The sequence below is a fragment of the Puma concolor genome, chromosome B4 (assembly GCF_028749965.1).
Source record: "Puma concolor isolate L17-30 chromosome B4, mPumCon1.1.hap2, whole genome shotgun sequence".
NCBI classification, from domain to species: domain Eukaryota; kingdom Metazoa; phylum Chordata; class Mammalia; order Carnivora; family Felidae; genus Puma; species Puma concolor.
Window position 1 is genome coordinate 48,328,512 of NC_141673.1, and position 23,378 is coordinate 48,351,889.

General features: G+C 41.7%; 1 protein-coding gene across 1 annotated transcript in view; it reads right to left on the bottom strand.

Moving 5' to 3' along the window:
* Positions 1-778: 778 nt before the first annotated feature.
* The window catches only part of YEATS4 (YEATS domain containing 4), a 66,668-nt gene continuing 44,068 nt past the window's right edge, over positions 779-23,378 (bottom strand). The window contains exons 7-8 of the mRNA XM_086712824.1: positions 7,206-7,254; positions 779-1,699 (exon numbers count right to left, since the gene is read on the bottom strand). Coding sequence (XP_086568950.1) covers positions 1,609-1,699; positions 7,206-7,254 — 140 coding nt within the window. The 3' untranslated portion in view covers positions 779-1,608. The remainder of the gene's footprint in view (positions 1,700-7,205; positions 7,255-23,378) is intronic.

The window sequence follows — 23,378 nt, forward strand, 5'->3', positions numbered from 1 at the left end:
GATGAACTAAGAGTTTTTTTGGTCTGCCTTGTTGAGAGCTATATCCTCTGAGCACACTAAGTGCTCAGTAAATATTTGTTGAGAGAATCAGTGTAACTAACAAAGTGTAATACCCAGATTATATAAAGTGCTCTTACATGTCAAAGAAAACACAAAACAACCAATTGAGACATTAACCAAGGGTACGAATAATGACCTCACAGAAGAAACACATTAATCCACAAACATAAGAAAAGGGACTCAATCTCAAGTGATCAGTGAATTAAGCAGGATGAGATATCTTTTCAGAGCCACCAGGTTGTCAAAAACTTTAAAAGCCTCACAATGCTAAGCACTGGCAAGGATGGGAGCATCAGTCACTCTCACACACCTGCTGGTACAACTTTGGAGATTTGAAGTATCCAGTAAAGACTGGAAATATATATACCCTTTACCCAGCAATTCCAGTCCTAGATATAAACTCAAGAAGTGCTAACAAGTCTTTTTATGAGCGACATGTAAGAGACTGTGTATGTCAGCAATGTTAATAATGGCCCTAAACTAGAAACTCAAAAGTCCATTAAGAGAAGAATAAAAACATAAATTTGACACATGAAAACAATGGAGCATTTTATAGCAATAAAAACGAGTGAACTATAGCCAAATACGAACATGAAGACTAGATTCCTGACCTACAGAAACTGTGAGATAATAATCATTTGTGAGATAATGTTTATCGTGACCAGCCATGAAGTTTGAGAGTAATGTGATATACAGAAATAAATAAGTAATACAAAAGTGGTGGTATTGGAAGGGTTTATTAGAATTATGTAGGAGAGTTTGTAAAATTATTGATACCTGCACTCGTATGCTGGTATGTCTCACAAATCGTCCACGGGACATGGGAGAATATCCTATCACTCAGATGTGTCTATGGAACAGTTTGAAAATCATCTACGAGATCTGAAAAGGTTGCTATTTCTTTGTCCTCCCAAAACGCTAATAAAAATGAGAATTAAAAAATTGCAACCATTAGGGGGTCTGGGTGGCTCGGTTGGTTGAGCATCCAACTCTTGATCTCGGCTCAGGTCATGATCTTATTGGGTTCAAGCCCCTCATCGAGCTCTGTGCTGACAGCGCGGAGCCTCACTGAATTTCTCTCTCTCTGTCCTTCCCCGACTCCCATGTGCACGCACTCTCTCTCTCTCTCAAAAATAAATAAACATTTAAAAAATTATAACCATTAAGTACAACAGAATGTAAAATGAGGCAATAGTAGATGAGAGATAGCAACAACATCTTCAGATGAAAAGCATGTGGAGAAGTAGTAACTGTGGGTTTTACCTTCTCCATCCTGCAACGTGCCTGCAGAGTGGGGAGCCCAGGAGAAACATTCTGATTCCTGTCACAGAACCTTAGAGGTCTCAGGTGTGTTTCCCTTTACTGCCCTTGCCATAGTGTGGTAGAATCCATGGATTGTCTTGATCAACAACTATTCTAATGCTTCTTGTGTGCAGAGGCTGGCCGGAAAGTTAAAAAAAAAATGCAAACTGCTTTACATCTAGTTTTCAAGATATGAATTAAGGTTCAAAAATGAAATGCACTTGCATTAGATCTGGAAAGTAGAAATTAGGTGGAGGCCATCTTCTTGTTCCTTTGACTGTTGCTTCTGGCCAGCATGGATACGGAGTCAATGAGTTTTTCTGCCCAATTCTTGGTCCTAGATTTGAGAATATGGAGAGACAACTTCAATGGTGGCTTCATAAGCCTTGGAACACAGATACCAAATTTAGTCTGTTTCATAACTCAGCCCCCTGAAGGCCTAGCCTAGCCTTCTCCCCAAGCTCTTCCAATGAATTTGGAAGCTCTTCTTATTAGTTGAATTAAATCTCTCTCTGATGAAAAAAAAATTCGATTGGCTTCTGTTTCCTTTAATGAACCATGACTGACATATTCATTCTGATAGAATAAAGGATGTTTACAATCTGGAGAGGTGCCAAAAATGGTACTAAAATATCTCTCCATGGATTATTTGCTGATTGCAAGTGAAAAAAAAAAGTAATTTAACAGCGGGGAGATCTGGCTGTTGCCTCCTTAACCCAGTAATAAATGTTAGTGTCACTAAAAGTGGGACAATCAAAAGTATGTGCCTAAAATGTGATGCAATATAAAATACATAGCACTAGTTATGAATATTCCCGACAAAAATGTTTAACTTGAATTGAAATCAGCCTTTATATCTCATCTCCAGTTCACAGGAAATATAGGGGTAGATGAACATGTTAAATGACACTAAAAAAGAAACAATCAGGCAAGTCCAAAAAGTGAGACAAAGCTTAGGACAATGGACTCAATTCCGCAATTCAATGACATAAAAAAGAGGGTGGGGACAACATGGGGCTGGAACTTAAAACCCCAAGATCAAGAGTTTCATGCTCTACCGACTGAGCCAGCCAGGTGCCCCCTCTACTTTTCATTATATTAGAAAATTATTGGAAAACTAAAAATAAATTTAGTGGTAGAAGAAAAGACAGTGATGAAGCAGTAGCTTGAGGCAGTAACTGAGTCAAGGTTGCTTTTATGATGGACATGTTTGTAAGCTGAAGGTGAAGGAGAAAATACAGACAGAGAGGGAGGAACTGATGGAGCAAAGTCAAGAAGTGGGACAGAATGGATTATAAGGGCATGTGAAGAGTTTAGACCCAGAAAGGATGATCACACCCATTTCTCTCAGGACGAAAAATAATGAGTGAGAGATGAGAGTGTTCTAGAGTGGAGACAGCCAAACAAAAATAGCCTTCCACTGGAGGAAGGCTAAGGATAGACCAAGGATAATGATGGTGGGTTTGGGGACTTCAGGAGAACAAGAAAGTTCTGGAAATGATGCTGGGTAAATTCTGTAGGGATGCATTTCTGAAGAGAGGTGTTACTCAGATGAAGTTAGAGAGCATCCATTTATAGTGAAACAAATCAGCATGATTTTATGATTTCGCTCAGGCATGCTCATCAACCTGGTGATGGAAGAAAAAGCAGAGAAGACCAGATTTGCCCTAAAGTGAAGGAAGTGAAAGTGTGACAGTCCCAAAAATCAAATAGGTGAATGTGGGTGTCTCTAGGTTTTTAGTAAGGGCATATATAACTAGCTGCTTACAGGAAACTCCCTGTATGGAACTTTGAGAAACACTGGAAGAGTATTAACACACTAGGACAAGAAAGGCTGAAAGGGATAGGAAGTCATGTTTGCTGTGAAGGATGGTGCAATCGGAGTGAAGACGTGGGACAAGTAGAGGGAATGGAAAGTTGTAGTCAAGACAGGAAGCACAGAGGGTGAAAGTTTGGAGAATATAAAGTTCCAAGTGGTGTTGAGGTCCCAGATAAGGCCACATAGATGTGTAACTGCAGTAGAAACCAGTCGGCGAAGTTATTAGATGAAAATGAACATGGATGGGTGGATGCTTGGGTGGCTCAGTCAGTTGAGCATCTGACTCTTGGTTTTGGCTCAGGTCATGATCTCGCAAGTCATGGGATCGAGCTCTGAGTCAGGCTTGGAGCCTGCTTGGGACTCTCTCGCTGTCTCTCTGCTTCTCCTCCACTTGCACGTGCACGCATATGTGCACACATATGTGCTCTCTCTCTCTCTCTCTCTTTCTCTCTCAAAATAAATAGGTGAACTTTAAAAAAAAAAAAAAGAAGGAAAATGAACATGGATGTGGTACACAACTTCTAAGAGCCCCTGAACATCCCCACTTCTGTTACTCACACCCTTGTAGAATCCTCTCCCTTTGACTGGACCTATTGACTTACTTTTAACAAATAAAATAAGGCAAAAATAATGGGCTGCCACTTCTCAGATTAGGTTACAAACGACTCTGGCTTCCATCTTACCTGCCCTCTCTTGCTTTTTCACTCATTTTTTCCATATGAAGCCAGCTGCCATCTTGTAAGCTGTGTAGTGGAGAGACCAACCAGGCAAGGAACTCAGGAAGGCCTCTTTCCAACAGCCCATGAAGACATGAGTCCCAACAACAACCACATGAGTGAGTCTCGAGTGACTCCTCCCCAGCCAAGCTTTAGATGACTGAAGCCCAGCTTCACTGCAGCCTATGAGAGACCCTGAGCAGAGGATCCAGATAAGTCTTGCCCAGATTCCTGACGCACAGAAACCATAAGATAATAAGTGAGGTTTTAGGCCAGTAAGTTGGGGTGGTTTTATACGCAGCCATAGATAACTAATACAATGGATGTGGATGTCTTGAGAATGACAGGAGAGAAGATGGAAAGGAAAAGCATGCAGCCAGGGGCAGTCATCATAAAGATTTAAAGTAGCATCTGGCCAGTTAGCTCAGTTGGTTAGAGCATGGTGCTAACAAAGTAGAGCTTCTCCAACATTAATGAGCATACATATCACTTGTGGGTCATGTTAGAATCCAGACTCTGCTTTGGTATTTCTGTAGCCTGATGTGGGTGAAAGGGGGAGTTAGGAGAATCCAAATCAATATGCTTGTGGAAGGGGTCAAACTGTTTACTAAAATAAGCATGTAGGTTGAGGCACACATAAGCCAGGGCCTAAGGTGAGGCCAGGGAATAATGTTAGAAGGATCAGATAAACAGATCAGTCTGGGTGAAAACATAAAGCACTGAGTATTACTTAAGACTGGCTTTTACGGGTTCCCTGCGGTATAATGTTTGGACAGGTCTCTCATGGTTAGGGAATAGGATTCTCTTCTCTCTGTCTCTCTCTGTCTCTCTTTCTCCCCCCTCCTTTCTGTCGCTTAATATCTATCTACATCTATTTAGATGTAGACAGGTCATTAGGGTAAATGGAAAAATAATTCATGTATTCATTCATTTAGCAACCCTGAACTGAGCACTTATTATGTACTAGGCTTTGAGGAAACAAAGTAGATGAGAGAGTCCCTGTCCCAGTGATGAAAACAGAAGGGGAGACAGATACATCAAGGATTACCAGAATATGAGGTAATTGGTGCTATAATAAAGGCATGAAAGTTATGGTAGACTGACATGGTAAGTGATTCATTTTTCCCAAGAACCCAGAGGTAGAAGAAGCTTCAAAGAATAGGTGAGGGGTGGGCGAGCGGGGCAATTAGAGGAGTACACACTGAAGGGAAATCAGAGAATTCTAAGTAGATCATTTTGTAGATAAGTCTCTCTCAGAACCCTTCCTTGTACCAGTAGCTTATGCTCACACAGCAACAGACTTCTAATCTTTGCTTGGTTTCATTTGTGGGAAGAGAACTTGCAAGGCGGCCAACATAAATATTGCCCCACTTGGCTGCTAGATTTGTCATTGTAAATGATTAAATTGATTTTCACATACAAACTAGACTGCCATCAGTTTGGGATGCAAGAACCTGTTCTTCTTAGGGCCTGAGCAAGTCAGGATAAGCCAAGATTGAGTGATCCAGATGTACAAGGACAGAAAACCCTGAGAATCTTAGAGGGCACTATCTTTTCTGACCTACCAGTCACTCCTCTTCTGTGCACAGTGAATGATAAACCTAAAGAGGACTCAAGTGATGCTACCATTGTTTACTGAAAGTTACAAAAGGCAAATATCGTAAGATTTAGGGTTGGGGTAAGAGCCTTGAAAGAGAGCCAGCGATGTGATGAACACATTTGAACGGAGACTAAATTTGGGGTACTGCAGCCATCTGTGTGCATCAACAGCAAGCCTCCAGCGCCATGCTTTTATGCATTCAGCCCCAGCAAATACCATTAAAGAGAAGAGAGCTCGGTGAACTGTTTCTGGAGCCTCTTTGAAACCGTACATAAGGTCAGTTTGACATCACACGCTAATGTTCTGCTTGATCAAGTCGGACCAGTTTTTCTCTCAGTTAATAGGGCAGTTCTGTCCCTGCTCTGTGATTTCCCACTGGCCTTGAACTGCTTCAGCAGCAGCGAATGATGTAACCACAAGCCAAGTGTGCATATGCGTGTATGAGCACACTCAGTCACGCCACTGGAGGTGGCCGTGCCCCGCCCCCGTTCTGGCTGGAACTGACTCAAACACTGACATCCCAACATAAAACTGTCACCGTGTCCTTAGTCCACCCTCTTGCGTTGAAGTCTTAAGGTTTTAAGTTCCCTGTCTCATTTACTCTTCACAATATACAATTCTATGTGAGAGTCCTCGGAAGAAAATTCCAAAGGCATTATTTTCCCCATTGCGGTTTTTATGCCACACTTAAATAGGAGATCTGATTCACATACGGTGTCAAACGTTTTGTTGCTTTTTTGTTACTGCCTAGTCCTTGTCAGTACGCACATGTATGTTTTTACAGAGTTGAAATCAGGGTGTTCATTATCCTGTTTATTCAGTGGATTTCACATTTGCCACCTTTAGACACAGACACTTAGATACACACTCGTGCCTCAGGGTAGACCAGATTCTTATCATTTGAAGTAGGTACAGAGAATTCCAGTGTATTGAGAGGGCAGGATTGGCTTAGCCCTGCCCTTTATTATTGGGTTTTGTTTTGTTACCAGTTTTTAATGTTGTGAATAAAGCTGTTACATACATCCTTGTACAAATTACCCATTTTTTCTTTAGGTTGTTAACTTGGAATGTATTCCCCCAAGGAAGGAGCCAATGGGTAAACAGTGAAGAATCACTGAAGGATTATAAGCAGAAGGAGGGCATGTCATATTTTCATCTTTTTTTTTAATGTTTATTTATTTTTGAGAGAGAGGGAGCGAAGACAAGAGTGGTAGGGGTAGAGAGAGGGAAACAGAGCATCCATCGCAGGCTCTGTGCTGACAGCAGAGAGCCCAATGTGGGGCTCGAACTCACCAACCCTGAGATCATGACCTGAGCCAAAGTTGGACACTTAACCCACTGAGTCACCCAGGTGCCCCAGATTTTCATTTTTAAAATATCTGTCCAGTGAGGGTAACACCTACTACAGGGTTACGTGAACACCGAATGAGGTCACGAAAGTGAAAGAAGAGTGAAGAAATTATGCAGACAGATAATTAGGCTCAGAGTTTTCTCAGGAAGTATACCTACCCAAGCCTGAAGACCATCAGTGAATTTAATCACACAATCACACACTCAAAGTGTTTTTTCTTGGGTTCTTATTATACCTTTGTATGCTGAGGACAATGCAGTGCCACTGCAGAAGCAGTGGACCCCCACAAATAACCACTAAAAACAGATCCGCTCTTTGTCTCATGGGTAAGCCCCTGTTTCAGGAACCCAAACTGACCTGAGAGGCAGGAAAGTGGCCTCCTCTGAAGCATGACAGCTTCTGTGACCTGATAAAGAAATAGGAGACATCATCTAGTGTAGACATTGGTTTAGGGGACAGCTCCTCACATTTGTCTTCTCTCTTTTCATTTCATCCATTGGCATGCTCTTATATTGAAGTCCTGGGTTTGCTTCTCTTTCTGCTCTGAAGCACTCAGAATGCCCTGGCTTCAACCATCTCTGGGCTCTGTTTTCTATCTTGATGGTCTCTTCCAGCCCTTGTGGCTCTGAGGTCAGGGGTTCTGTGGTTCTGTCTACTCTCTGGATGGCAAGGCCTGGTCTGGCTCCAACCTAAGTGTCTTGTTGCCTCAGTAATTCTCACACCACGAATCCCCGGCTCTCTAGGGAAATCTGTCAAAAGGTGGCATCAGAATCACCTGAAAGTGTGCTAAAATGCAGGTTCCTGGCTACAGGCCTGCAGAATCAGAATCTCAGAGGTGAAGCCCAAAGAAGCTGGGTTGTCATCATTGGTGTAATAAAAGGCAAACATGTTTCCAATATATATGGTCACTGCCTTAGAGGAGCACCTCTCCCTGCAAATGCCTTTACTCTTTACCTTTCCAGTCATTACCTCTTATTCGTCAAGGTCGTGCTTTCTAAAACAGGTCAAAATGGTCACATCAGAGTTACATCAAAGACAACAGGTTCAAACGATAGGATTGGCATCGGAGAGATGCGCAAGAAAGACTTTTTCAGCCCCACTGATTCTCAAGTTGCCTGATCTGCAGTTGCCTAATCTATGCCATGAAGGCTGACGCAAAATGTGACATTAAAAGACCGTCATAGGTTGAACTGCGCCTCTCCTCCCCAACCCCAAGTTCACATGCTGAAGTCCTAACAGCCAGTATCTCAGAATGTGACCTTATTTAGAAATAGGGTGCTTACAGAGGTGATTGGGTAAGATGAGGTAACACTGGAGTCAGGTGAGCCTCTAATCCAATAGGACTGGTGTCTATAAAAAGGGGAAATTTAGACACAAACAGATAAAGCACACAGGGAGAACACCATGTGAACATGAAGGTAAAGACTGAGGTGATGCCTCCATGAGGTAAGAATGCCCAAGGCTGCCAAAAAATTGCCAGAAACCAGAAGTGAAGCATGGGACAGAAGCTCTCTCCCAGCCTTGGGAGGAACCCACACGGCCAACATATTGATTTCTCTCTTGTAGCTTCCAGAACTGTAAGACAATAAACTTGTGCAGTTAAGCCACTCGGTTTGTGGGACTTTATCATGGGAGCCCTTCGCAAACGAACACAGAGACCTTGGTTCCATTCCTGGCATGGTCATGGCGACCTCACCACTCTAGCTCCTCTGAGCTGTGCCACGTCATCAGAAAGACAGAAACCACGTTGTGTTCGGCAATGAGATCTGCGTGACAGCTCCTGTGAAGTACTGACTGTCCATGAGATTAGTATTCACCGAACGGCCAATGGGGAAATGCTGTGGGAAGACCATAAAAGAATTCCTTGACTACCAAGAATTATCTTTACTACGTAAAGAGAGCACCAGATATGTAGATGCCTTCAGTTATTCAAAATGTGCAGTTGTTCTCCTCCAAAATGTGCTCCGGTCCAGAGCTCATCCCTCCGCTTGTATACCGGATCTCATCCCTTCTCACCTGGTCAATAACATCACTCGAGCCTTCTCCCCTTTCCTAATTACTCTTTTTTTACCTCCTTACTGAATCCTCTTTTTCTCCCAACTCATTAATGATGGCATGCTTGAAGGCTCAGTCCCTGGACTCTGCTCTATCCACACTCAGTTCCTTAGTGATCTCATTCAGCCTTTGGCTTTAAATACCATCTGTATGTCAACAACTCCCACAGTTCAAACTCCAGCCCAGACTTTTCCCCTGACCTCCAGATCTGTATATCCAACAACTTGCTCCACCTGCAGCCTTCTCCATCATAATGGTCATAGGTATCTAACTCATCTTTTTTTTTTTTTCTTTCTTACACATCATATCCAACCCATAGCAACTCCAACAGTCCCTAGCCTCAAGTGTTACCCCAAATCGGACTTCTCACCACCTCCACTATTACAACCTAGTCTATGCCACCATTGTCTCTCTTCTTTTTAAAATTTTTTTTTTCAACGTTTATTTATTTTTGGGACAGAGAGAGACAGAGCATGAATGGGGGAGGGGCAGAGAGAGAGGGAGACACAGAATCGGAAACAGGCTCCAGGCTCTGAGCCATCAGCCCAGAGCCTGACGTGGGGCTCGAACTCACAGACCGTGAGATCGTGACCTGGCTGAAGTCGGACGCTTAACCGACTGCGCCACCCAGGCGCCCCCATTGTCTCTCTTCTTGATGAGTGAAATTGTGTCCTAATTTCTCCCTTTTCACTCTTGTTCTTATACAGTCAGCTTACAACACAACAGTCAAAGCGATCTGGTTATAAGAGAGAACATGTCCTTCTTTTGCTCTAAATCCTCTAATAGACCCCCATCTCATCCAGAATAAAAATCCTGTAATGTAGAAGTAGCAGTCCCGGGGCACCCAGGTGGCTCAGTCGGCTAAGCGTTTGATTTCAGCTCAGGTCGTGATCTCACAGTTCATGGGTTCAAGCCCTGTGTTGGGCTCTGTGCTGATAGCTCAGAGCTGGGAGCCTGCTTCAGATTCTGTGTCTCCCTCTCTCTCTGCCCCTCCCCTGATCGCACTCTGTCTCTGTCTCTCAAAAGTGAATAAATGTTAAAAAATTAAAAAAAAAAAATAAATGCCTAAACAAACAAATAAATAAATAAATAAAAGTAGCAGTCCCTACAGTGGCCTACAGGCTTGCACATGATCAGGTCCTTGTTACCCTCCCCATCTTCCGTGGTCTGCCCCACCCTCCACTTCTCCAGCCACCGTGGCTTCCTGACATTCTCCAAACATACCAAGCACACTCCTGTGCTGCCATTTCCTTCGTCTGGTGTGATCTTTCCCCACATGCTCACTTGGCCAATCCTTTCAACTCCTTCAAGTCTTTGCTCAAATGTTACCTTCTCAATAAGGCCTACCCTGACTATTTAAAATCACAACCAGCCCCCAATAGTTTCAGTTCCTCTTATTTTGCTCTTCTTTCTTTTTCCATGACACCAATAGCCTCCTAGCATACATTATATAACTTATTTATTCATTATGTCTATTTCCAACTATCTATCTTTCTGCACCAGAATGCAAGTTCCCAGGAGGGCACGAATCTGTGTTTTGCTCATTGATTTATTTCAATCTCCAAGAACAGTGCCTATCATAGAGTAGGCACTCAATAAATATTTGTTGAATGAATGAGTGAAAGATTAAGAAAATAGGAATTTATATTTCTCTTTAACAAGGGCTCGTCTTATTTTTTGGTGCAAATTCTCACCCTGAATTGAAAGCTAAAGGACTCATCTGTCAAGTTCCCAGTGAGCGGTTTGGCAATTATATCAACTACAGGCAGGTCCTCTTAGGTCGATAGACACCTGAGGCTATTTATTTTATTGGTAAAAGCTTGGTGTGAGAGCATTTTGGTCCAGTTCACGAAAACAGCAGTGTTCTAACCAGCAGCTCCAATAAATCTTACACATTCTTGAGCCCATAAGTCCTGGCCTCTTGCCTCTCTACACATCTATTCATCCAACTAAGAAGAACCTCTTGTTGGAGCACACAGGAGCACTTGATTAGGAAGCGCGATGGGAAGGAACACGATCTTCTTCCTTTTCTACCCCAGGGACAAAACTTTAGAGCAACCAGGTCTTTGCTCAGTATATACAGACTGTGATGAGAAATATTTTGCATCTCTTTCCACACATACTGGATGACTTGCCCAATGTCCAGATACAGATAAAGTTAATACCTGGAGCCATACACTGATACAGTCTTATTCCAAGGCAAGTTGTGTTTACCTCTGGGATTGTCAGTTACTGCATGACCATCAGAGTCCACAGATATAGTAGACTGAGAGATGATTCATCTGAAAGAGTGTGTTTTCCATAATTTTCCAATTCCAGTCTTCCTATATATACCTCTTGCTTGTCCTTTGCTCCAATCACTACACTAGCAGCTTCTCATAACTGGAACTACGGCTTATTAATTCATGAACTCTGAATCCAGATTGTATGGGTTGAGTCCCAGGATTAGCACATACCAGCTGTATGAGCTTGGACAAGTTATTTAACCTCTCTGTACCTTGATTTTCTAGACTGTTAAATAAGCATAATAATACTACCTGCCTCATCAGATTGTTGTAAGGTTGAAATGAATTTATATCAATATATATCAATATATATCAATCACTTAGCCATATATATATATATATATATATATCACTTAGCCATATATATATATATATATATATATATATATATATATATATATATCACTTAGCCCAACATCTGGCACATAGAAAGTTATGAATATATATAATATCTATATATTCATGTGTGTGTGTATGTATATGTGTATGTATGTCCTCCTTTATGTGTGTATGTCCTCCTTTATGTAATTAGAAGCACTTTGCATCTTGGTGAGGGGACAGAAATTATCCAAGATTATCTTTCAGTGCAATCCCTGCATTATAATGATGAATGAGCCAGCTGTTTGCTGAAAAGATTTTAACAATATGTTAGGGAAAAGGATTGAAGCCTAATCCCCAGTGTGATTATATTTGGAGATAGGGCTTTTAGGAGTTAGTAAGATAAAATGAGGTCATCAGGTTGGGGTCCTGTATGAAGAGCAAGAGAGGGGAGCCTGGGTGGCTCAGTTGGTTGAGCATCCAACTCTTGATTTCAGCTCAGGTAGTGATCTCAGGATCATGAGATCAAGCTGTGCATCTGGCTCTGTGCTGGCAGCATGGAACCTGCTTGGGACTCTCTCTCTTTCTGTCCCTCTCCCCGGCTCACACTCTTTTTCTCTCTAAAATAAAAATAAAAAAAAAAAGAGAGAGAGAGAGAAATTTCTGTGTGTGTGTGTGTGTGTGTGTGTGTGTGTGTGTGTGCGCGCACCCACTGAGGAAAGACCACATGAGGACACAGCAAGAAGGCAGCCATCTTCAAGCAAGGAAGAGAGCTCTCATCAAGAATTGAATTGGCCAGCACCTTGATCTTAGATTTTACAACCTACAGAAGTGATATAAATTTTTGCTGTTTAAGCTATTCAGTCTATAGTATTTTATCATGGTATCCTGAGCAGACTAAAACAAGGACGCATGCCCAGATGATCCCTGATAAAGGGGGTTTGTTGCTGGGATTTGTGGGGCACCATGGGATGTCCTCTGTTTCATGGCAGCCATTCTTGGTCACAGAGTTTCCCAGACAGGTTTATCTATAGACTCATGGAGAAATGAAGCAAGGGCTCAGCATGGATTGGGATATTGCCTACTCTTTGTTTAGTTAGTAGTTGTATTTCCTGGTTGAGGTGATTTGTCATCGTCCAATACAGACTGAGCCCTATTGGGCAGTTTGACACATGACGCTCTTCTTGGCTTCCTTCTAACTCTCTCATTTCCAGGAAACTTGGTTCCAACTGAGTGTGGCTGGAATAGTAGCAGCAGTGGTTTCATATGGTAAGAAATATAAAAACCGTATACAGAACAAACCACTAGAGACCTATTTCCCAGAAAGCGGCTGTGGGACGAGAAGGTACTTGAAAGCTTCAAGGGTCTCCCCCTTGTGTAGAGTCTAGCTCTTTCCATGACAACAAAGCTTGAGAACAGCAATTTTGAGGTAAATTGTCCTATACTACTCCTTGTATTAGTTTTCTAGGGCTGCTGTAATGAAGTACCACAAACTGGGTGGCTTAAAACAACATAATTTATTCTCTCAGCGCCCTGGAAGCCGGATGCCCAAAATGAAGGTGTCGTTAGAGCCATGCTCTCTTTGAAGGATCTAAGGAAGAATTCCTCCTTGGCTTTCCAAACTTCTGGTGGCCCCCAGCGTTCCTTGGCCTGTGTCAGCATAACTCCAATTTCTTCCTACCTTCATCTTCTTACGGCCTTCTCTGTGTGCATTTCTTGTATCCCCTTCTATTCTTTTTTTAAATGTTTATTTATTTTTAAGAGAGAAAGAGACACAGTGAGAGCAGAGGAGGGACAGAGAGAGAGGGAGACACAATCAGAAGCAGGCTTCAAGCTCCAAGCTGTCAGCACAGAACCCTATGTGGGGCTCGAACTCATGAACCATGAAATCATGACCTGAGCCAAAGTCAGACGCTTAACCAACTGAGCCACCCAAGGCACCTCTATCCCCTCTATTCTTATAAGAACACCAGTCACTGGATTCAAATCCATTTGAATCTCGTATAGCCTCATCTTACCCACATTCTGCAAAAATCCTATTTCCAAATAAGGTTACATTCTGAAGTTCTGAGTAGACATGAATTTTGGGTGGTGGTGGTGGGGACACTGTTGAACTCACTATATTGCTTTAGTTAAGGTTCTTTAGTTGAAAATTACAGAGAAACACATGAGCCACATTATGCAAGAAAAAAAGAAAAAAGAAAGAAAGAAAGAAAGAAAGAAAGAAAGAAAGAAAGAAAGAAAGAAAGAAAGAAAGAAAGAAAGAAAGAAAAAGAAAGAAAGGAGGATTTTATTTATAGGACACAGGGGTATCTTACAGAATCCCAGGCCAATAAAGCAGTCAGGACTCAAGAGGAAGAGTCCAGAACTGTGCAGTTATCCAAAGTATTAGTCCTCTCTCTTTCTCTTATCCCAGTTTCCCCTTGCCTCTCAGCTTTGTTCTCTTTCTAGACTGGCTTTTCTGCACCTTCATGCCCTCAGCAGGCAGCAGACGACCAACTCATTACTTCAGAATTTACATTTCTGTTCAAATAATCAGTGCAAATTGGATACACTTGGTCCCAATTCTAAATACTCAGGAGAGTCTGATTGGCCCATCTAGGATTAGTTGTACAATCCTGGTCCAATCAATTGTGGGTAGATGGGTGGAGTGATGTAGTAAATCCAACTGGGGAATGGGAAGGCAACTCTCAGAGAAAGATGAATCACTGTGAGCTGGGTGGGTAACCCAGAAAAGATCTGCATGTGTCTTGTGTTTTATAGCACCAAACAGAGAACAAAATGTTTTTGTGTATAATCTCATTTGATTTGTGCAAATTCATCCAGAGTAGGCATAAGTGGCCTTTTTGCCTATTTTACAGATGTAGAAACAGACTCAGAGAGATGAGATAACTAACCCATAAAGATGGTCACTGTTTGCCACCAGACACAACATTATGTCTTCTGACTCCTGACCTGACCCTTTCATCTCAATCCGAAACACAGAAATGTAACAGCTTTGTAGTTTGTATTGCAACAGAATGTTACTTATGCATAGTTTTATTATCCGAGTTTACAAATGTACTTTCAAAAGTAAAACTAGCGACCTGAAGATTATAGCCATTCTACCCCGTCCAACTCTTCCAGTGCTTCCCGCCTCTCATTTCCCTTCCTTCCCTTTCCACCACCCTCAACACTATTCTCCCAGAAAGTCTTCACCAGGATTTAATACACAAAAAGAAAAAGAGAAATCATTTTCCTTTTCACGTTTTAACCCAAACCCTCCTTCTTTGCATTTTATTATTTCCCTCTTACTAAATCTGATGTCCAGTCTATCCACAGTGTTTGGGGAAATGGGAGTTGTTTTGTGTTTCACGGTCCTTTTATTCATTTCTTCCATTTTCTCCAATTCAGTCTCCTTCTCATTTTTTTCACTCACTGGATTCCCCAGTCCTGGGGCCTCAGAGTAAATGATTTTGCCTTCTGTTTACTGAAACTCCATTAATTACCCAGGCCTTGTTCAATTCCCTTGAACTTTCTGTCTCTATTTTATATTCAGCTTCTTTCCATTATCTCGGGGAAAAATCAATCCTCTTTCTTTAGAGATAAAAGTTTTCTCTCCTAAAGCTGCCTAGAACCATTAACCTCATATAAATCCTTCTTTCTAACACTTCTCTTTAGCTTTCATTTTTAGCTTATCATTTTTTTCCCTAGGGAACGACAACAATCCAAACCTTTGATAGGCCTTGCTGCCCCTTTCTGTCTTTGCAGCCATACTTCTTGAAGAAACGGTCTCCAGCCACTCCCTTCAGGTTGTGTTCCTTATTCCTTCCCTTTTTTCAGTCTGGGGTCCCTGTTCCTCTCCATCACCCTGTTGAAACTGCACTTTTAAAAAACGTCTTCCATTTCTCCCCTCACTTTGTTCATGCTTTCATTTAAATAGTCAAACACTGGGGCGCCTGGGTGGCGCAGTCGGTTAAGCGTCCGACTTCAGCCAGGTCATGATCTCGCGGTCCCTGAGTTCGAGCCCCGCGTCAGGCTCTGGGCTGATGGCTCAGAGCCTGGAGCCTGTTTCCGATTCTGTGTCTCCCTCTCTCTCTGCCCCTCCCCCGTTCATGCTCTGTCTCTCTCTGTCCCAAAAATAAATAAACGTTGAAAAAAAAAATAGTCAAACACAGTTTTAAGAGTTGCTTTAACATTCTTGTCTGCTAATTCCATCCATCTTTATCATTTCATGGTCCTTTTGGGGTGATTATTCTTCTGGTTATAGGTTACATGTTCCTGCTTCTTGGCACATTTAGTAAATTTTTGTTGGATGCTGAACATTGTGAGTTTTACATTGTTGAGTATCTGGATTTTGTTGTCTTCCTTTAAAGACTGTTGTGTTTTGTTGTGGTAGGAATAAAGGTACTTGATCCTTTGGGGGCTTGTTTTTAAGCCTATTTAGGGTGGACATAAAGTAAACTTTATTTATTTTTTTACATTTATTTATTTTTGAGAGAGAGAGAGAGAGTGCGAGAAGCTGACAGGAAGAGAGAAGACACACAGAATCCGAGGCAGGCTCCAGGCTCCAGCTGTCAGCATACAGCCCAACACAGGGCTTGAATCCACGAACTGTGAGATCATAACCTGAGCAAAGTGGGATGCTTAACTGACTGAGCCATCCAGGCACCCCTGTAGCCTTTATTCTAGGAATAGTTTAGTAACATTACTAAAGCATGGCCTTTCTAGGGTTACTGTAGAGCACTCCTAGTGAGTGATCAGTGAGGCCACTCTTCTCTGCCTAGTCAGAACTTGAGCAGTCCCACTCCTGTGTATGCTCAGGAACAGTTCAGCCCACAGCTCTCCAACCTCTCTTTACCCAAACTGTTGAGTTTCACTGTATTCAGCAGACTCAAAATAAGCCCATACAGACTTCCAGAGTTCTTTTTCTAAGTAGCTTCCTCCTCTCTGCAACCCTGCCCTACAAACTTCCAGCAGCCTCACCTCTCCTGAACTCTGATCTTTGTCTCCTCAACTCAAATAAAATTATTGTGTTTTACATGGAACCCACTTTCCTAATCCATGGCCAGGTAGGTGCCCCAAGGCAGAAAGCCATGGGCATCTGAGGGCTACCTTCTCCAAGGGATCACATTCCCACACTACCTGTTGTCCAAAGTCTGAAAACAGTTGTTTCCTATATTTTGTCCAGTGTCCTAGTTGTTTAAGGTTAATCCCATTTCCAATTATTCAATCATGGCCAGAAGTCGGAGTGTCTGACACTGCTCTTTTGAAGAACACCAGTGATTGCTTCTAAGTAATTCCAAAGGCACTTCCTTATTCTTTTTGTTCTAGTGGCAACATTTGGGTCACTGCCTTCTTAAAATTCTACTCCCTTAGATCATCCTACCTCCCTTAACATTCCTTCCCTATTTGCTATTATCTTCTCTTCTTCAGAGGGCCTGGTGATTAGGTAAGCACAATTATAAAGCAGGTCACAGTTGATGCTAGCAATTTCCAGTTTGATCAGGGAACATAGTTGCAAGTATCTAGGCACTGGTCTCTAGACTAAATCACCACAGTTAGCATATAACAAACATTTGCTGATTGATTTGGGGACCTCTTTACCCTCATTCATTAGTGGGACAGTTAAGAATAAAGCAGGAAAGAATATCCAATGGAATAAAGACAGTCTCTTCAGCAAGTGGTGCTGGGAAAACTGGACAGCAACATGCAGAAAAGTGAACCTGGACCACCTTCTTACACCATACACAAAAATAAACTCAAAATGGATGAAAGACCTAAACGTAAGACAGGAAGCCATCAAAATCCTAGAGGAGAAAACAGGCAAAAAGCTCTTTGACCTCGGCCACAGCAACTTCTTACTCAACACGTCCCTGGAGGCAAGGGAAACCAAAGCAAAAATGAACTACTGGGACCTCATCAAGATAAAAAGCTTCTGCACAGGGAAGGAAACAATCAGAAAAACTAAAAGGTGACCAAGGGAATGGGAGAAGATATGCGCAAACGGCATATCAGATAAAGGGTTAGTATCCAAAATCTACAAAGAACTTATCAAACTCAACCCCCAAAAAACAAATAATCCAGTGAAGAAATGGGCAAAAGATATGAATAGACACTTCTCCAAAGAAGACTGACACATGAAAAAATGCTCAACATCACTCATCATCAGGGAAATACAAATCAAAACCACAATGAGATACCACCTCACACCTGTCAGAATGGCTAACATTAACAACTCGGGCAACAACAGATGTTGGTGAAGATGCTCAGAAAGCAGGTCTCTTTTTGCACTGCTGGTGGAAATGTAAACTGGTGCAGCCACTCTGGAAAACAGTATGGAGGTTCCTCAAAAAATTAAAAATAGAACTATCCTACAACCCAGCAATTGCACTACTAGGTATTTATCCAAGGGATACAGGTAGACTGTTTCAAAGGGACACATGCACCCCAATGCTTATAGGAGCACTATCAACAATAGCCAAAGAATGGAAAGAGCCCAAATGTCCATCGATGGATGTATGGATAAAGAAGATGTGGTATGTATATACACACACACACACACACACACACACACACACACACACACACAATGGAGTATTACTCGGCAATCAAAAAGAATGAAATCTTGCCATTTGCAACTACATGGATGGAACTAGAGGGCATTATGCTAAGTGAAATTAGTCAGTTAGAGAAAGACAAATATCATATAACTTCACTCATATGAAGACTTTAAGATACAAAACAGATGAACATAAGGGAAGGGAAGCAAAAAGAATATAAAACCAGGGAGGGGGACAAAACATAAGAGACTCTTAAATATAGAGAACAAAAAGAGGGTTGTTGGAGGGATTGTGGGAGGGGGGGATGGGCTAAATGGGTAAGGGGCTTAAGGAATCTACTCCTGAAATCATTGTTGCACTATATGCTAACTAACTTGGATGTAAATTATAAAAAATAAAGTATAGGAAAAAAAAAGTGACTGTGTTAAATATGTACATATTTCGGTATTAATGCTATTACTTTCCAATCGCAATTGGGAAACATATGCTTGAATAATTTGAGATTCAAATTATCAAGAGGGTAATCTTTGCTAGATTTATTGTTTGTTTTGTTTTGTTTTTGATATGTCCCTTTCAACTTGTACAATTCCTCTTTTGGTTCTTCCCCAACCAGACCCAAAACTTTTTATTTTTCCTTTGTATATGTGTTTTTGTCTTGGGTAGCTTAGCAGTATGCTAAAATTTTCAGATTTTGTTTCTTATTTCAGATAAAATTATGTAGGTTAATATCTTTATTGTAAATTGTGTTTTTCATTAACCTTGGCTAATGATTCCAGACCCCTACAGTTAGAGTCATGCATAAATTCAACATGATTATGTTGCCACAGAGACTGAAGCCTCATTTTTCTCCTGAGGACATTTCCATTAATTATATATGACTCCTACATGTATTCGGTATAAAACAAATTAAACTACATCAAAAAGATGTCTGTGATAAACAGAATAATGATTAAAAAATAATATAGTATTCCACATCTGTCAAAAGAAATTAACTCAGATACTCTGATCACTTACTGTAGCTTTTACTAATATTAGATGACATTACGATAACCAAACATTAAGCAAAAGTTAATTATGTATCTTTCAATTATTCTTCCAACTGTCTTTCAAGAAACTTGTCAACACAAGCTTGATGCCTTGGGAAATAATGCGACTTTAAAGGAGTCATTATCAAGCTCAGTCTGACAAGTCTGTGTTTAAAATCAAGGACAATTAAATATTTGCTTATCACGGACATTTAATTTGCTGCCCTTTAGACCTCATTTCACCTTGTTTAAGAATGTTTCAAAAATAGACTGATTTTTAAGAACTACTCCTCATGGATAATGGTTTACTTAAAAAGAGTTTTTACAAATACTGTGCTGTTTGGCATCCCTGGCTACCTATGTTTGAAAGAATTTAAACTGAGGTGGCATCCGTGAATGCACAATAGATTTCAAAAACGCAACAAGAAAACCAATACTGAATAATAGAATCTTTGTCTTAGCCTAAAAAACAATGGTTGAGGCAAGGTATATGCTAATATAACTGCAAAGAAGATACAATCCCAGAGCATCAAGGGTGAGTAAAAAGGATGTCAATCAGGGATGGAGAAATAGTAAATACAAAGTGGCTCATTAGGGCATTGGCTATGGCTTCATGAGAAAACCCAGCGAGTTACTTGGTCAGGCCATATGGAATAATGGTGCCCAGAGTGGTCCATCAAGGAGGAAGGGAGCTAGTTAATGTGCAAGCTCCTTTTCACCTCCTGTCTTTCTTTGGTCAACGTAGACCTCCCAGGGTGATAAGTCCCTTGCACTCCTGGGCTGTGTAACACAAGACCCCTCCAGGCAGTCACCGGGTAAGCCACAGCCTGAGTGAGGCACGGTGCTGCCTCTGAGTCTGGAAGCGGTGGGAGGAGCCAGAGGCTCCATGAGTCAGGTTGAGCTGGCTTCAGACTCCTGGTTCCACTGCAGCTCTTATTGTGTGGGTGTGATGGGGGCCATGCCTGAGATGTTCCTCACACCAGGGGAGGTAAACACCATCAGGACTCTCTATTAGTGAGCAGCTTGAAGGTCAGTGAGGCAAATCTGGAGAAACATACAAAATAGGTCCAATATTTTCTTTATTATTATTCAGGCCCTCTATCTCAAAATTCCACTTAAAACACTTTTTTTTTGAGCATCTGCTATTTGCCAGCCTTTGTGCCAGGGGCACACAGATAAAGAAAACAAGACCCTTGGCCTCATAATTAACTATGGTTTATTTTATTTTTAATTTTTTTAATGTTTGTTTATTTTTGAGAGACAGAGACAGAGTGTGAGTGGGGGAGGGCAGAGAGAGTGAGAGAGAGAGAGAGAGAGAGAGAGAGAGAGAGAGAGAGACAGAATCCAAAGCAGGCTCCAGGCTTTGAGCTGTTGGCACAGAGCCCAATGTAGGGTTCAAACCGGGGGACTGTGAGATTATGATCTGAGCCAAAGTCAGATGCTTAACTGACTGAGCCACCTAGGCACCCCTAATTGTAGTTTAAATACCAAGACATTGGGACTTCATTTATTTAAGTTTGTTTATTTGTTAAGTAATCTCTGCACCCAATGTGGGGCTCAAACTCACCACCCCGAGATCAAGAGTTGCACGCTCTTTTGACTGAGCCAGCCATGTACCCTAAGACACTGGGACTTTTTTTTTTTAATTTTTTTTTTATTTTTTAAAATTCTTTTAATGTTTATTTATTTTTGAGAGAGAGAGAGAGAGAGACAGAGAGACAGAGCATGAGCAGGGGAGGAGCAGAGAGAGAGGGAGACACAGAATCTGAACAGGCTTCAGGCTCTGAGCTGTCAGCACAGAGCCCGACACGGGGCTCGAACTCACAAACCGTGAGATCATGACCTGAGCTGAAGCTGGATGCTCAACTGACTGAGCCACCCAGGCGCCCCAAGACACTGGGACTTTAAATGAAAGAAATGAATTCTGTTTAGGAGGGACCAAGTAAAGCTACAATGATGAAAACATGGATGAATGAGGCAGCCTTGTCTAAGTCAGTTGTGACATGTGGAAAGGAAGGGTAAAGACTGGTAAGAGATATACAATACTAACCAACAGTATGCAACATACCTCTTGAACCCAGAAGTAGAACTATACATGAGTGAAGACCTCTAGCAGTTTAGGATCTCTTGCTTCTTAAACTTTCTACTGTGATGGCCACATATAAGGCAATGTGACAATTAACAAAAAACCAAACTAATCATGATTTAAACCATGAGTGTACCAATTACTGGCTTGTTAAGTTCAAGGCAGGTCATCCCAGAGTGGTTTTGGAAACAAAACGGTGTCACCATAGTTGGTTTGCAACCCCGGGAGTTCCCTAGCTGAAATCTGAAACTGGCCCCTGTACACGGGGGCAAGGAGAGACCAAAGAAAGAGGAGGGCCACTCCAGATTGGTAGGTGGCAATTTATTTTATTTTATTTTATTTTATTTTATTTTATTTTATTTTATTTTATTTATTTTATTTTATTTTATTTTATTTTATTTTATTTTATTTTATTTTACTTTATTTTATTACAGAGAGAGAGAGAGAGAGAGGGAAAGTGCGAGCAGGGGAGAGGGGCAGAGGGAGAGAGAGAGAATCCCAAGTAGGCTCCATGCTCAGCATGAAGCCCAACTCGGGGCTCAATCTCACGATGCTGGGATCACGACCTGAGCTGAAATGAATACTCGGACACTCAACCAACTGAGCCACCCAGGCGCTCCGGTAGGTGGAAACTTTAGTAAGTGAGGGGGCTTACATATGAGGTTTGTCTTGGACAGTCACAAGATGAATGTATCTCCATGTCCACCCACCAGAATCTTAAAGGTTTGTATACAGAGGCCTATAGAGGTTCAGGCACATACATAGTTCAGATGGTCTCAACAACACATTACTTTCTCAAGGTTCTGTCCTTGAAACGGCTCCAGCTATGGGAACAGTGGACAGAAATCTACACTCCAAGGACAAGGAAGAAGATGGGGAACCTCTGATTGCCCAAGTCCAGTTTGTGGGTCAACCAGTGGTCACATCCTCTTAATGGCCTCCTCTAACACCAAGAACCCAAGGTCTGTCTTCTGCTCTGCCATCTTCAATTTGTTGCTTTCATCCTTACCTCATACCATTACCTCATAATCTCAAAATAATTGCTGCAGCTCCAAACATTACATCTTCATAGAAAAACATCCAGAAAGAGAGGAACAAAGGGGAAAACTGAAGCTTTCTTCTCAAGCATTTCTTACTTATCAAAGAACTCTTTCCCAGAGGCTCCTTGTAGACATCCTTTTATGCCCTCTTAACCTAAAGTGGGTTGCTTGTTCCAGCCCTAGATCAGAGGAGAAAGAGATTAAGACTGCTATCATTAACTTAAATCCATGGAGATATATCCTCTGTGGCTGAGTACATAACTGCAGATCAAAATTGACCTCCTTCCTGATCTTCATTCTAGTCAGTGTGTTCTTTCTAACAGGCTGATAATGTCACTGTTGTAGAAATCTTTCTGTGGGTTTTCCTTGTCTATAGGGCAAGTCCAAGTTCCATGACCATTCATGTTTCTTCTCAATAACTCTTCAGTTTCATCCTCTCCCACTCTGCCACTGGCAGTCTGTTTCAGACACATGGAAGTAGCTGAAATTCCCAGAATGTGCCATGCCTGCTATTACCACTAGTGTTTTGTATATATTGTCTCTTCTGACTTTCACCATTGCCTTCATAGCAACTACAATTTCTTTTTCTTTTCTTTTTTATTATTTTAATTCCGATGTAGTTAACATACAGTGTTACACTAGTTTCAGGTGTGCAACATAGTGATTCAACGCTTCCATACGTCACCCAGTGCTCATCACGACTGCACTCCTTAACCCCCATCACCTATGTCACTCAACCTCCCCACTCCTCCCCTCTCATGACCATCAGTTTATTCTCTATTACAACTTATTTTTCAAACACAGACTTAAATCCCCTCTCCTCAGAAAGCCTTCCAGGATGTGTCTCCTCTTTTCCCAAAAGCACCCTGTTTGTACCCCTCTGTGACATTGATAGCCTGTGGCAATTATTTATTTCTTCATCTAATTCCTCAACTTGACTGGAAATCCCCAGGGCTTAGCCTAGTGCCCAGAATGCAGAGCCATTTAAAAAGTGCTGGTTAAATGGAAAATCCCTCTAGATGTATGCTATCAACGTCCACTGGGTCTTTATTTGTTTGACTTGTCACCATTGAACCCTAACCCTGTGACTACTGCAAACACTTCCCACCCTCCGATGGCCCAAGGGCAGTCCTTGCCTCCCTTTTCCTCCACAGGTAATCTCAAGGTCTACTTCTTAGA